The sequence below is a fragment of the Limanda limanda genome, chromosome 1, assembly GCF_963576545.1.
Source record: "Limanda limanda chromosome 1, fLimLim1.1, whole genome shotgun sequence".
NCBI lineage: Eukaryota > Metazoa > Chordata > Actinopteri > Pleuronectiformes > Pleuronectidae > Limanda > Limanda limanda.
The window spans coordinates 17714061-17724958 of NC_083636.1; the positions used below are offsets into that span (position 1 = coordinate 17714061).

General features: G+C 39.4%; 2 protein-coding genes across 3 annotated transcripts; both read left to right on the plus strand.

Moving 5' to 3' along the window:
* Positions 1–761: 761 nt before the first annotated feature.
* Positions 762–4967, plus strand: LOC133003981 (protein mono-ADP-ribosyltransferase PARP12-like). Of its 2 annotated transcripts, none has more exons than XM_061073828.1 (12): positions 762–814; positions 1219–1298; positions 1399–1588; positions 1919–1998; positions 2099–2276; positions 2387–2531; positions 2667–2799; positions 2887–3007; positions 3103–3181; positions 3472–3574; positions 3668–3776; positions 4040–4967. In XM_061073828.1, exons 1-12 carry the CDS (start codon positions 799–801, stop codon positions 4099–4101), a joined length of 1296 nt encoding a protein of 431 aa, XP_060929811.1. In that variant the 5' UTR covers positions 762–798; the 3' UTR covers positions 4102–4967. The 2 variants fall into 2 exon arrangements, with proteins under 2 accessions (XP_060929811.1, XP_060929820.1); XM_061073837.1 differs by having other exon boundaries at positions 1399–1546.
* Positions 4968–5655: 688 nt separating this feature from the next.
* Positions 5656–9966, plus strand: depdc4 (DEP domain containing 4). The gene is made up of 9 exons (XM_061077696.1): positions 5656–5746; positions 6637–7060; positions 7417–7565; positions 7677–7872; positions 8029–8276; positions 8484–8626; positions 8784–8909; positions 9146–9224; positions 9474–9966. The coding sequence occupies exons 1-9, from the start codon at positions 5671–5673 to the stop codon at positions 9671–9673; spliced, it is 1641 nt and encodes a 546-aa protein (XP_060933679.1). The 5' UTR covers positions 5656–5670; the 3' UTR covers positions 9674–9966.
* Positions 9967–10898: the final 932 nt, after the last annotated feature.

Here is a 10898-nt window from a genome sequence, read left to right on the forward strand (position 1 = left end):
GTGGCTCGTTCCAACTTCCGAGGGACCCTACATTCTTCACCGCCACCCAGCGGTGTGGAGGGTTTATCACACTGCGAAATAAATTATGACTTTTTAACTTTTTTAAATTGTGTTACAATCGACAAATACACATTCAAATGAAATACAAAAAAACATTGAATTTGTGTTTATAAAAATGTACAAGCAAGGGTAATAATGAAGTAAATAATATGAGTTAATGATTAATATCAGTAAAGACAAATTGAACATATTTTAAAAGACAGTTAGAAAACAAGACACACACATTCTTTACACACAATTCTTTAAATGTCCACTCTATCAAACACTTTTGATAGGGAAATATTTATATTTATATTTATTCATCACAACATATTTTTTTCTTGGCCTTGGAGGAAAAGTAACATTTGCATTTACTCATGCCCTTATTTCCCATTGAATTTTTTCATAAGGCTGAAAACGATTCAAAGATTATTTATAAATGTATTTTTTCCTTCCTTTGAGTGTATTTTATTTTATATATATATATTTGTCACAGGATGATTTTTCATTTAAAAGACGTATGATAAGTTGATAAGGTCAAACAATATTTTTAGCTTGTCTTGGGACCTTTTGTAAAAAAAACAACTAAGTTTTAAAGAGATAAAAAGTTTGCCATCGATGAGTCACCAGCAACTTGACAAACAGCTGGATGTGTGTGTGATTGTCATTGAAAACTCAGAATGAAAATGAAAGCGTTATTGAACCAACCTAATCCTTTCGTTTTCATGTGGGGTATCATTACAGCGAGCAAACTGCAGGATGGCGACAGCTGGCAGTGAGTAGAGCCTCTCCACTATATTATGTTTGATTCTATCCTGTTTTTCCCTGCAGCCTTGACTGTGGGTCTGCTACTGATCTGATTGATATTTGATGTGCGTGTTTATTGGCTTTTTGCCACTTCTTTCGATCAGTGTAGGTTTTTCTTTGCCTCGTGAGAAGAACAGTGTGTGGAGAACGTTGTGTGTTGACACTGATCAAATGAAAGCAGAAACAACAGGACAACAACAATAATCCTCTTATTTTCCAATTTAATGTATAATATAATAAAGTCCTTAGTCGTTTACATTAAGTTTCACTTTCAGTTATGGTGAAGCTCCATAAATACTCATAAGTACAAGTATAGACCGAACTTATTATAAATAATATTATCATTTTATATTATGGTGGTTTTGTTAACAGCTCCTGAGGACGAACACCCCCATGATTACGGTTATTTGTCGCCCAGAGGCAGCGATTCAGATGAAGACGATGATTCTCAGGTTTGTCTCCTGACACACAGGATGTTGGAATCTGTACCAGTTTCATTATCACTTACTTAAACGTACAGTGATGAAAACCCCCTTATATGTTTAATTTTAGGTGACTGCGAAGGAGCCCTGCAGGTATTACAATAAGGGCCACTGTCGGGACGGTGACACGTGCAGACACCCGCACGTCTGTAAGTTTGCCCTGAGTGGAAACTGTAGATACGGGTCCGGGTGTAAGCTTAAACATCCCAGAGGAGGAGGTAGGTCGAGTGGGGGCGCCAAAGAGCGATTTACATCGAGAGGTGAGGAGCAGGACGAGAGAAAACCTCTCTCTCTCTCTCTCTCTCTCTCTCTCTCTCTCTCTCTCTCTCTCTCTCTCTCTCTCTCTCTCTCTCTCTCTCTCTCTCTCTCTCTCTACCGGTATAATACTACAATATAGATGGTTAAAAAAAAATAGTACAAATGTTACAAGAGTATTTATAAAAGTATAATAGAATATAATTTATTTATAATACATTTATTTAATTCTGTTAACATGTATTATAGCTCCATAAATACTCATAAGTACAAGTATAGACCAAACTTATTATTAATAATTTCATTATTTTATATTATGGTGGTTTTGTTAACAGCTTCTGAGGACGAAGACCCCCCCGAGGCTGGTTATTTGTCGCCCAGAGGCAGAAATTCAGATGGAGATGATGATTCTCAGGTTTGTCTCCTGACACACAGGATGTTGGAATCTTTATCAGTTTCATTATCACTTACTGACACATACAGAGATGAAAACCCCCTTATATATTTAATTTAAGGTGACTGCGAAGGAGCCCTGCAGGTATTACAATAAGGGCCACTGTCGGGACGGTGACACGTGCACGCACCCGCACGTTTGCAAGTTTGCCCTGAGTGGAAACTGTCGATACGGGTCCGGGTGTAAGCTGAAACACCCCAGAGGAGGAAGGAGGTCGAGTCAGGCCGGCGGGGAAGATGGTAATAAAAAAGGACAAATGTTACAAGAGTATTTATAAAAGTACAATAAAATATAATTTATTTTTTATACATTTATTTAATTCTGTTTACATTTATTTGGTTTTCACCAGATCCAAAGATTTCTGGTGGCCGACTCTACAAGTGGCAGTTGAATGATGGAACCGGCTGGATGGATTTTAGTAATGATCATGTGATTGAGGCCCAGTATTGCCTGCCCCACACCAAAAGTATTAAACTCTACAACACAACGCATGGGTAAGACTTAAAAAACACATTGTTAATAATGTTTTTGCTTCAATCAATCAAATCCAACAATGTATTCTACCACGTTATCCTCTGAGTATTTGGGAGCGGTGCCAGTGGAAGATTTATCTCTTTGTCTCTGTGCAGGGTCGTGAACATTAATTTTAATTTGATGACAGTGTCTGGGAAGAGCCTGAGAGTGAGACGTCTGGATGATGGAAACACAGAGTGGGTCTGGTTCTGCACTTTGTATAGTAAGTGGATCAAGTACGGAGACAAGGTAAAGGGCCACTGAGCTTTGTTGACATGTTTTCAGTTTTGAACCCAAATTGTGAACATGTTTAGATCTGTTTGTCTTCTCTTCCAGGATCCAGACGGAAAACCCACTCCCGCGAACAGCTCCGACATAGAACAGAAGTTCCAGAGTAACCCAAAAAGCTCTTTCACTTTCAACATCGGCGCTAAAACCTATGAAATAAAATTCGTAGGTGAGGTTTATTCACATTACCGTCACAGAATGTAGATTTTGATTAAAAAAATACTACAGACAAGTATCTAATTGTTACTTCTTGTCATTTAACAGAAATGCAACAGGTGAGTAAGGACAGAAAGAGGAGAGTCACTCGACGTCCACTTTACCGACAGCGCCGAGCAGGGGCAGGGTGAGTTTTGTGGTTTCTTTATTTGTTGGCCAAACGGATAACATTTCACAACTATCACAAAATCTGCCCACAAGAATATACTAAGGATCACAAGCTTACACATTATACGTTGTATGTATAATTTTTTAATAAAAATTCAAGTGTAAAGACACAATACACAGTTTTTACGGAGGAGTTCTTGCAGTTGTCAAGGCGACCTCCATCGTGTTTGTGCTCCCTGTACCTTAACCGTATTCCCTTATTTTGTGCATTGGCAAATAAGCGAATTTTATGAAATGTTGTTCTAACAGAGTTCCTCGAGGCCACTCAGTTTCCCAGAATACTGCTGTGGGCACCAAACCTCAGTGGCAGTTCGAGGGGGACAATCGAGTCTGGCACAATTTCAAAAACACGGTGGGTTTCCTTCCGAGTGGCATATACAAAATATTATATATATAATAGTTCTAAGCTACTCAGTGCTTAATTTTGCTGGTCTTGTATCTGCAGCGCGGCACGAATGAAACCAGCGATGACATTGAGCGGAAGTTCCAGGACGACCCCAACAAGATCATGGACTTCCAAGCCAACGGAAACACGTACAATCTAGACTTTGGAGGTTCGATTTTATTTCCTAATTATTTATGAACATTTATATAGAAGGCCCATCTAAACTCCCAGCAAGAAATCAAAAAAAATATTATATATAAAGTATTTTTAAAAAACAAATCGATAGTTTGAGGTTTTTGTTCTTATCGTCGCTTTGTTCTTACGAGGAGAATCTCTGCTGGATCGTTCTGTAATTTTCTTGAATGGGAATCCTGAAACACGACATGGAGAATTTAATCTATGTTTATTTTTTTTTACTGTTATTTCCTAAAGCGATGATCCAAACCAACCTCAAGACCATGTTCACACGCAGGATCAGACGTAGGCTGGTGTGAGCGTCGAGGACGAGTTTGACCTCCAGAGGACAGTCCGGAAGAAAGTTTCATTAATGTGGGGAATACTTTTGTCAATTTGTCAATGGCTTTCAATAGAATATGATCTGGAGTATATAGGTCGTATAATGGTTATAATGGTTGACTTAATATTGGGTTTATATCAGAAAGAAATTCAGGATCACATAGAATTTTTCTGAAGAATGTTGAGTATACCAAAAACTTTTCCAAAGAAAATTGTGCCAAATTATTTTTTCCACCTTTAAGGTGCCAAACAAACTTGCACTCCAATGATGTACTGCCAACTTGCCTTAACTTACAAATTAACTAACTTGTCACGATATATTTACTTGATTTCATTCACACTGCTACATTATTACCAGCACACTGCAATAACAAAGGAATGCAAGTATTGTATGTTGATAAAAAAGGACACGATGTTGTCATAACTCCACTGTGTATTGTCCTATCACCACCAAACTTCTGTCTCATGATCAGAGTCCAAGCCTGAACAGCTCTATGTGTCAATATTTTCTCAGTCATTATATATATTTTTCAGGCAAAACGCTTGCAACGCTTCAAAATGCATGTGCTTGGGCCAACCCAGTGCTGCTTTGCAGTCCTAGAAATTTCAGAAATTGTATTCAAGTATAGTAATCTATTATTTGCTTTACCGGTGCAATGGCCGTTGTAGATGGGTTGTTTGCTTGGACTGTGGTAATGCTGGTTATAATCGAAATCCATATGACAGATACGTTTGCTTTGATCTATCATTTATTTAGATTCTCATCATCTTTCAGACATTGAATATTAACTCTTTGTCTTATTTAATATATTTTTGAAAACCCAATAAATACACTGGGGGAAAAGGCTCTGACTTAATATTGCACTGAATTAATAAAATCCTTGGTGCTATTCAGGTGCTGCTTTGTATCTGCAGGTGCTGTGGTGATGATGTGATATTTACTGAATGGATTTGGAGATTTTTCAAAGTAAAGTCCAACATTTTCACTGTAGAATAGATCATTTCAGGATTGTAACTGTAGAAAAGGGATCATTTCAGGATACTTCAATTTGCACTTTGCTCAATAAGTTCAGAGAGAGACTGATATGCCTGTGTTCAGGAGCTATCTGACTACCAACATACTGAATATCAAACATTTTTACTGAAATAGATTTGGAGATTTTTCATTTTCTTATTGATCTTTTATTTCATGTGTTAGATTTTATTGGTTTTATTGTAAAGCACCTTTATTTATTTTTTTTACATAATATTTTTGTGAATATGATCATTCTGACAGTTTTACCTCGGTTTTTTATAGAATTAACGAGATACATTGTTATTTTGAAAGAGAAAAACTTTCTAAATCTGAATCAACGCAATTATTTTCAGAAAAAAAACATAATTCCTTCTCCAGTGTCTCTTAATGATATTAACTGTACTGCGGGTTGCTGCCTGTAGAGGGCAGCAGTGCGCGGAGCCTGTCGGTCGGTTTCACCACAGATATGGGTTTCACGGTCAGAGCAGGAAGCGGAAGAGGCAGCGGGCTGACGTCACACGTAGGGCTCATCATGGCGGTGGATTTGACTCCTCGCTTCAGAAGGTTGAACAGCCAAACAAGAAGCTTGCGTGAGAATATACAGCACGGTGAGTTCTGAACGTTGACGCTAAACACCGTTTGTGTGACGTGGTTTCATTTTACGTTAAAATTCAAAACAATTTGCTGTGTTTGAAATAAGAATTGGCTCCACACGTCAAACACCATGTTCCTGGTGTTGTTTATGGATGTTTTTAAGGGACATTGACATTTGAATGAGCCCAAATGTTGTTTTATATTGTAGTAAAGGGAGATATTGCAATAATCGTACGTATATACAGCGTAGACTGGTTAAGGTTGGAAGGCATAGTTTACAGAATATAAACGCTATCTGCTGCGTATAAATGTGTATGAATTCACTCTAGTAAACTAAATAGTATTTTGAATATGTAATACACAGTAATTAGTGTGTGTGTATATGTACAGGGTGAAGGTTTTAATTTATTGGGACTGTTGCTGTTGATGAAGGTTGTGATAATTATCAATGTTATTTTATTTGGCTGCCCAAAGTAAAATTCCTCCAGTAACGTACAAGTAGCGTTACCTCAAAATTCAGATAAGCATCGTTTGAATCAGTCCCATCATTAAACATTCTATTACTAAATAATTGTCACTAATTCATTAATGCATAAACACACCAGTGGAGCTGGTTGTAACTCATGTAGAATCATTTCCCAATTTCTAAAATAACTATAACTATGTGGGTGTTTTAACAGGTAAACACAAGACCTACATTTATACGTGTGCCTTTAATAAAATTTAATCTATTTATGTCTCTTTTTATCTATTCATATTAAACTGATTTGTTTGTTATATCTGTATCCTTTTAGGACTGACATGTTACAAACTGTGCAATTGCTTTAATGAAATCCACCTGAAAACATTTAAACCTACTAACCTATTGTGACCTGTTTTCCTCTAACCCTGTGTCTCCTAATAGTTTTCTCGGGGCCCTTTGGTGCCACTCAGCTATGGCACAGCATCATCCAGGCCCTGCAAACCCAGGTAGAGGTGCGTCGCTGCAGGAGGCACCTACGCGTCCATGCCGAATGTTTCACAGGCTCAGATGCTGTGGACGCCGTCCTCAGCTATCTGATGCAGAATGTGGTGTTTTGCTCGAGTGAAGTGTCTCGTCTCAAAGCTGCTCGGCTCTGCCAGGCTCTGATGGAGGCAAAGGTGTTTGAGCCAGTGGGCACAAAGCTGTTTCGCAGAGACAAGGAAGTGACGTTTGAGGACAGCAGCTGCAGCCTCTACCGTTTCCTGGAATATAAAGTGGTACCCAGCTCTTCCATGAAGGGATGCAGTAGTGTCACAGAAAACATGTCACCAGAGGAGCCGGAGACTAAGAGAAAGAAGAGCTCCAGGTTTCCTTCACATTTAATTTATTATACCGAAGCTTCACTAATTATACTCAGTTTGAAGGACTTGTTACAAACTATGAATTTGATTTTAGTGAATGTTTAGATAAATATTAAGGTGTATATATATATATATATATATATATATATTGTTATATGAGACTAGATAATGTCTCGCACTTTGCTTTGAAAATCGTCAATGTAGTCATTAAGTCAAGTTAAAGACACAGCTAAATAAACTATGACAATCTGCATGCGTGAATGTTATGGCCATATAGTGTCATAACCCTTCAAAAACTGATTTTAATATATATATAAGCACTAAGTCTTCAAGACTTCAAAAATATTTTTTTTCTCGGCAGAAACGAACTGAGAACAATCGCCAATCCTCTTGCTGTCGGACCATCAGACAAGAGGGTTGAGAGGCTGCTGGGGAACATCAACCTGCGGCCCACCATGTCACCGGGTTTACATACAGCTGCATCATCTTCTGTCTTTCTGTCCAAGGCTGGTAAGACTGCGCTGGTCTGTCAGTATTTGACAGCAAAACAAGTGTTCTGTACAAGATTGATCAGAAAACACATTGGAAAGATATTGTACCAACATTCTATTTCTTTCACAGCGGTAGAGGAGGTTTGGAAGCAGCAGACGCTGCTGCAGCTGCTGCAGATAGTGGAGTTGCCCATGCTGGACTGCATCCTGACCTCTCCTTCCAGTGTTGAGCCTCAGGCCTGCAGAGCTCTTCTGACCACCCAGGACCTGGTTATCTCCAACACGTGTCTGGAGAGAGAGATGCCAGACGCCCTTAACCTGCCAAAGTTAGTGCTCTGATTAATACTTTTTTTCACACTAGACAAAAATTGATCCTGCTTAAATACACTCGCAAAAATTAAATGAGATAATGCTCTGGTTGTCCACATATTTTCGCTCCTGTTCAGGTACAGTAAAATTGTTTCATCACCCTTTCATCTCAGGTTGGATGGGTGGCTGTCGGCAGCAGCAGACTGTTTGGAGCTCTTCCCCGACCAGTTGATTGTGTTTGCAGGGGAGCAGCTCCGCCAAGGCAGCGATGCATCTGCAGAGGATGGAAATGCAGAGCAGAGGTCCACCCAGAAGAGACTGCTCTTTGACACCATTGCCAAGTACTACAGTGGACAGGAAAAAGCTCCACTTCTCTCGGGACGCTACCTGGATATACATGTTGCAATTCTCAATTTCCTCGGTGAGAGTTGAAATGTTTAATGGTGATTTGTATGATTAATGTGTGAGAACCCGTTTCTGACTGTCTTGATTTCAAATGATAAGTGATTGTACATATGAAGCATTTTGTCCCAGTGCCTACATTTCTGTTTTAGACTGAACTTCCTCTCTTTGTGTGAGAATCCTGTCTGTTTGCTCCCTCTCCTGACCATGTCTTCTTTCTTTCTAGATGGAGGGAAGGTGCAGGATTCCATCAAAGCATCTCAGTTGTGTTTGCGACTTCTGGAGAGAAATGTGAGAGATGAACTGCGGAGATTACTGGCCTTCATGGCCACAGCAGCTCACCCAGATGCCTGTCGTCTACAGAAACAAGTAGGTCAATTGTCTCCTCCTAAATCATACCATCAGCTCCCGCTACTTGCACATTGAATTAATGATTAAGCACACCACTTCTTTTTAGATTTGTTTATAGCTCTTTTTATATGTTGTATTCTAACAATCACTGATATTCTGTTATGTTTCCTTTCAGACTGATAATAAAGCCTTGGTCTGCCGCACTTTTCAGAGAGCAATTGTCCAGAATCACAAACTGACTCGAACCCAGAGTGAAACCCTGGTTCTTTTTCTCATGGACAGTCACACTGAGCTCTTCAAGGTGCACTTCTCCTCTCTCTGTGTTGTTTTTAATCACAAACAAACAACATGAAAAGTTTGATATTCTATCAACATCTAACTGCATATGAATGCAAGTAAACAAAACAGATGTAGCAGAAGCATCTTTGTCAATATGTTCCGCCTCTTATGTTATTGTTTATTGTTTCTTGTTCAAACTAGAACCAGAAGGCTTCCATCGCCAAATTCTTGTCCTTTTTTCTCCTGTAATAAATACAGACCCCTACGTCCCTTATTGAAGCTGTGAGAGGAACACTGAGGACTATGCAGCTGGGAAAAGACCCTGATTCAATTGCTAGTAAGTCAAACACAACAGTGACTAAATATGCACAAGTTACACCACCACCCTGACGATCTTTGGAAATTATTTTTAGTAATAGTAAATAAGAAGTTTTAAACTTTAACTGGTGTTGAACTTTGTGAGCTTAATTGTTTTGTCCATATTGTGACACTGTTGCTCCAGATCCACACCAAAAACAAATCACTTCTTCTCTGCCCAATGTTCATCTGCACTCACATCGGTCACTTTCTCCTTTGTGCTTTGCAGCGTTCACCTTCTGCCAGCAGGCGACACCCCAGGAGTACGAGGACCAGCGTGAGGCTACCACCCTGGAGAGCCTCAAACAGCTTCTACGTGATATTTCCTCCAGTGAGAGCATGTCTGCCAAGGACAAGAGGAGGCTGCTCAAAGAGTTCGAAAAGCATCACCCTGTGGTTTTCCTCCAACATTTCTCCGGCATCTTCTGAAACGTACAGCTGGAGGGTATCGGTTTGATTTTCAAGGTGCACTTGACATAGCGAGTGTGTGATGGTACAGCGCTTACACTGAGGAATGATAATATTTTAACTAGATCAGATAAAACATAATGGCCTTATAATTCTGGATGCTTTAAAAACTGCCATACAAATCTAGTGTGTAGAGATGGATTGATGCCTTATATAAATGTTTCCGCAGCATGTTGTGTGGCTGCAGCCTTCCTAATTCCTTAAAAACACAATGGGCTTCAATAGTCAAGGTTTTATTTGTCGCTATGCTTTAAGTATTGGGCGGCTGTGGCTGAGGGGTAGAGTGGTCGTCCTCCAACCTGAAGGTCGGCGGTTCGATCCCCAGTCTGAACCATCTGCATGCCGAAGTGTCCTTGGGCAAGATGCTGAACCCTAAATAGCCCCCCATAGAATAACAAAGTGCTGCAAGTAGATGCACTGTATGAATGTGTGTGTGAATGGGTGAATGTGAAACTGTACTGTAAAGCGCTTTGAGTGGTCTTCATCGGACTAGAAAAGCGCTATATAAATACAAATCCATTTACCATTTACCATTTATTGCAATGGGGGTTTTGTAAACAATTAAGCTCTTTTAGTAATACATGTATTTTTCAAAGAAACGGTAGTGGTGACAAGGTGGTTAGCACTGTTTCCTAACACATCAAGAAGGTTCCCGGTTTGAATCCCAGCTTGGCCAGGCACCTGTGTGTGTGGGGTTTGCGTGTTGTCCCCATAACTATGTGGGTTTTTCTCTAGGTATTCCAGCTACCTGTCTGGGATTGGCTTTAGCTCCCCCTGTGACTGTCAAAGTATATGTGGTGAAGATAATGGATGAATGTGACTGGTTTGGCACTCATCCATGAAGGATAAATGATCAATTCATCTGATATAATCAATGTCTAAATGTGGCAGTCTCTGAGCTGTGAAATCTCCAGCTGTGGGTAGCAAGGAACACTGATTTTAGGATGCAGAAATTCAAGATTTTATGAAATATTATGAAGTTATAAAACAAAAGGAACTGGAAAATGGCAACAGGAAGCCGACTGTATTGAGGCTGGGAAACAGAAAATGTTCCAACTGTTGTTTACTGTATCTTGCAGTTTTGGAAAAGCGATTGTGCACTTTGATAAGGAATTCGTATTCATACATATCTAGTGAAGAAAAGCAATAATAAAGCAACCATTTTCTTTTGGTTTTGAAGTTTTGC

Excerpts from the sequence above, each read along its gene's own strand:
- depdc4 (XM_061077696.1), top strand. The coding sequence starts at position 5,671 with ATGGCGGTGGATTTGACTCCTCGCTTCAGAAGGTTGAACAGCCAAACA. Across the intron at positions 5,747-6,636 it reads GCGTGAGAATATACAGCACG|TTTTCTCGGGGCCCTTTGGT; the intron begins GTGAGTTCTGAA and ends GTCTCCTAATAG. Across the intron at positions 7,566-7,676 it reads TGTCTTTCTGTCCAAGGCTG|CGGTAGAGGAGGTTTGGAAG; the intron begins GTAAGACTGCGC and ends TTTCTTTCACAG.
- LOC133003981 (XM_061073828.1), top strand. Across the intron at positions 1,589-1,918 it reads AGAGCGATTTACATCGAGAG|CTTCTGAGGACGAAGACCCC; the intron begins GTGAGGAGCAGG and ends TTTTGTTAACAG. Across the intron at positions 2,277-2,386 it reads TCAGGCCGGCGGGGAAGATG|ATCCAAAGATTTCTGGTGGC; the intron begins GTAATAAAAAAG and ends GGTTTTCACCAG.